Source organism: Etheostoma spectabile, unplaced genomic scaffold, assembly GCF_008692095.1.
Source record: "Etheostoma spectabile isolate EspeVRDwgs_2016 unplaced genomic scaffold, UIUC_Espe_1.0 scaffold393, whole genome shotgun sequence".
In the NCBI taxonomy this organism is placed as follows: Eukaryota; Metazoa; Chordata; class Actinopteri; order Perciformes; family Percidae; genus Etheostoma; species Etheostoma spectabile.
The window spans coordinates 310,284-311,767 of NW_022605598.1; the positions used below are offsets into that span (position 1 = coordinate 310,284).

Below are 1,484 nucleotides of genomic sequence, written 5' to 3' on the forward strand. Positions count from 1 at the left end.
CCCAAGTAAGTATCCTCTATAGCATCTTCATTAGGGATGGGGGAAAAATTTGATACAGCATAGTATTGCAATATTTTCAGTGGCAATATTGTATCAATATTATTATATATGTGTTGGGCAGTTTGTCCCATTTTGCAACAATAAAATTGAACAAACAGAGAAATGTATCTTTTAGGATAAAACAGATGTTGACAAAGTTTCCTTTTGGGGACATCATTTAAAATTTGGGAAACCTTAGAAGTTGGGAAAAAGGTTATAAATTGCAGTATATCGCAGAATATTGCAATATGTTTAAAAATCACAATAATATTGTATAGTGGCACAAGTATTGTGATGATATCGTATTGGGAGGCGTCTGATTCCCGCCCCTAACCAATATAATGGAAACATTTAGAAGAAAAACTATACTAATTTGAACATATTATTGAAAAAAAGACTTTTAAAGATAATGGATTTTTAAACTAAACATTGTGAACAGACAGACATTTTACTTTACATCTGTATATTTTATATATACAGTATACATTTAGACCAGCTACACCAGCATGATTAGATAGAAGATATTGATCAGTATTGTACCATGAGGTTCAGAGAAATGTAAGTGTTATTAAGATGGGCTTATCAAAGTGCTCGTTAAGTTGAATTAAGGTCCCACTGCAGTAGGCCGGTCCGAGCGTTGTGTATACACCAGTCTACAATACGGGGAGCTGCTTTTAAAGTTGCAATGAGTGCGTTAGGCGGGCTTACGATGTAATACAGGACCAATGCGTCTGTCAGCCTCCGCCAGTCAGCCCCGCTCCTGTGTCTCTCCTCATCCAGATCTCAAAGGAGTGGTTTCTGCAAAAAATGACATTCGGGTGGAGATCGTCCACAAGGATCCCAATGCAGCACAGGAGAGTGAGGAACATACAAGCATCAAACAGATGATGGTGAGCAAATGCAGTTTGATGCTCTGATGCAGCCTTTTGTCATCAGCTTGGCAAATACTGATATGCATTCTTCTTCCCTGGTTAACCATGGTGCAGATTGGCCGTGGTGAGTTTCAACAGGAGCCTGTGCTTAAGCAACTAGAGGTGCTCCAGGAAGAAGAGAAGGAGTTCCAGCACATCAAGGTGGGTGAACACTGCACTGAGAATATTTAGGCAAAATGTCAACTGCAGGAGATCTGATGGCTCAGTTTCAGAGAACCAATTACCCTTTACTTGCAATTCAATTAACTTTTATTTATAGCATCAAATCATAACAATAGTAATCTGAAGACACTTTACAGATAGACTAGGTCTAGACCATACTCAAAAGACCCGACATTTCCAGTTATTCCCCCAAGAACAAGCATTTAGTGCAACAGTGTCGAGGACAAACTTCCTTTTAGGGGGAAACCTTGGCCAGACCCAGGCTCTTGGTAGGCGGTGTCTGCCGTGCCGGTTGGGGGTTTGATGAACAGTGGCAATAATAATCACAATAAAGATAATGGAACTATGACT

General features: G+C 39.6%; 1 protein-coding gene across 2 annotated transcripts in view; it reads left to right on the top strand.

Annotated features, from left to right (window-relative positions):
- LOC116686537 (kin of IRRE-like protein 3) overlaps positions 1-1,484 on the top strand; it is a 278,508-nt gene that overhangs the window by 252,034 nt on the left and 24,990 nt on the right. For both annotated transcript variants that reach the window (XM_032511554.1, XM_032511552.1), the window contains 2 exons: positions 820-929; positions 1,026-1,112. In XM_032511554.1, the coding sequence (XP_032367445.1) occupies positions 820-929; positions 1,026-1,112 (197 nt within the window). The remainder of the gene's footprint in view (positions 1-819; positions 930-1,025; positions 1,113-1,484) is intronic.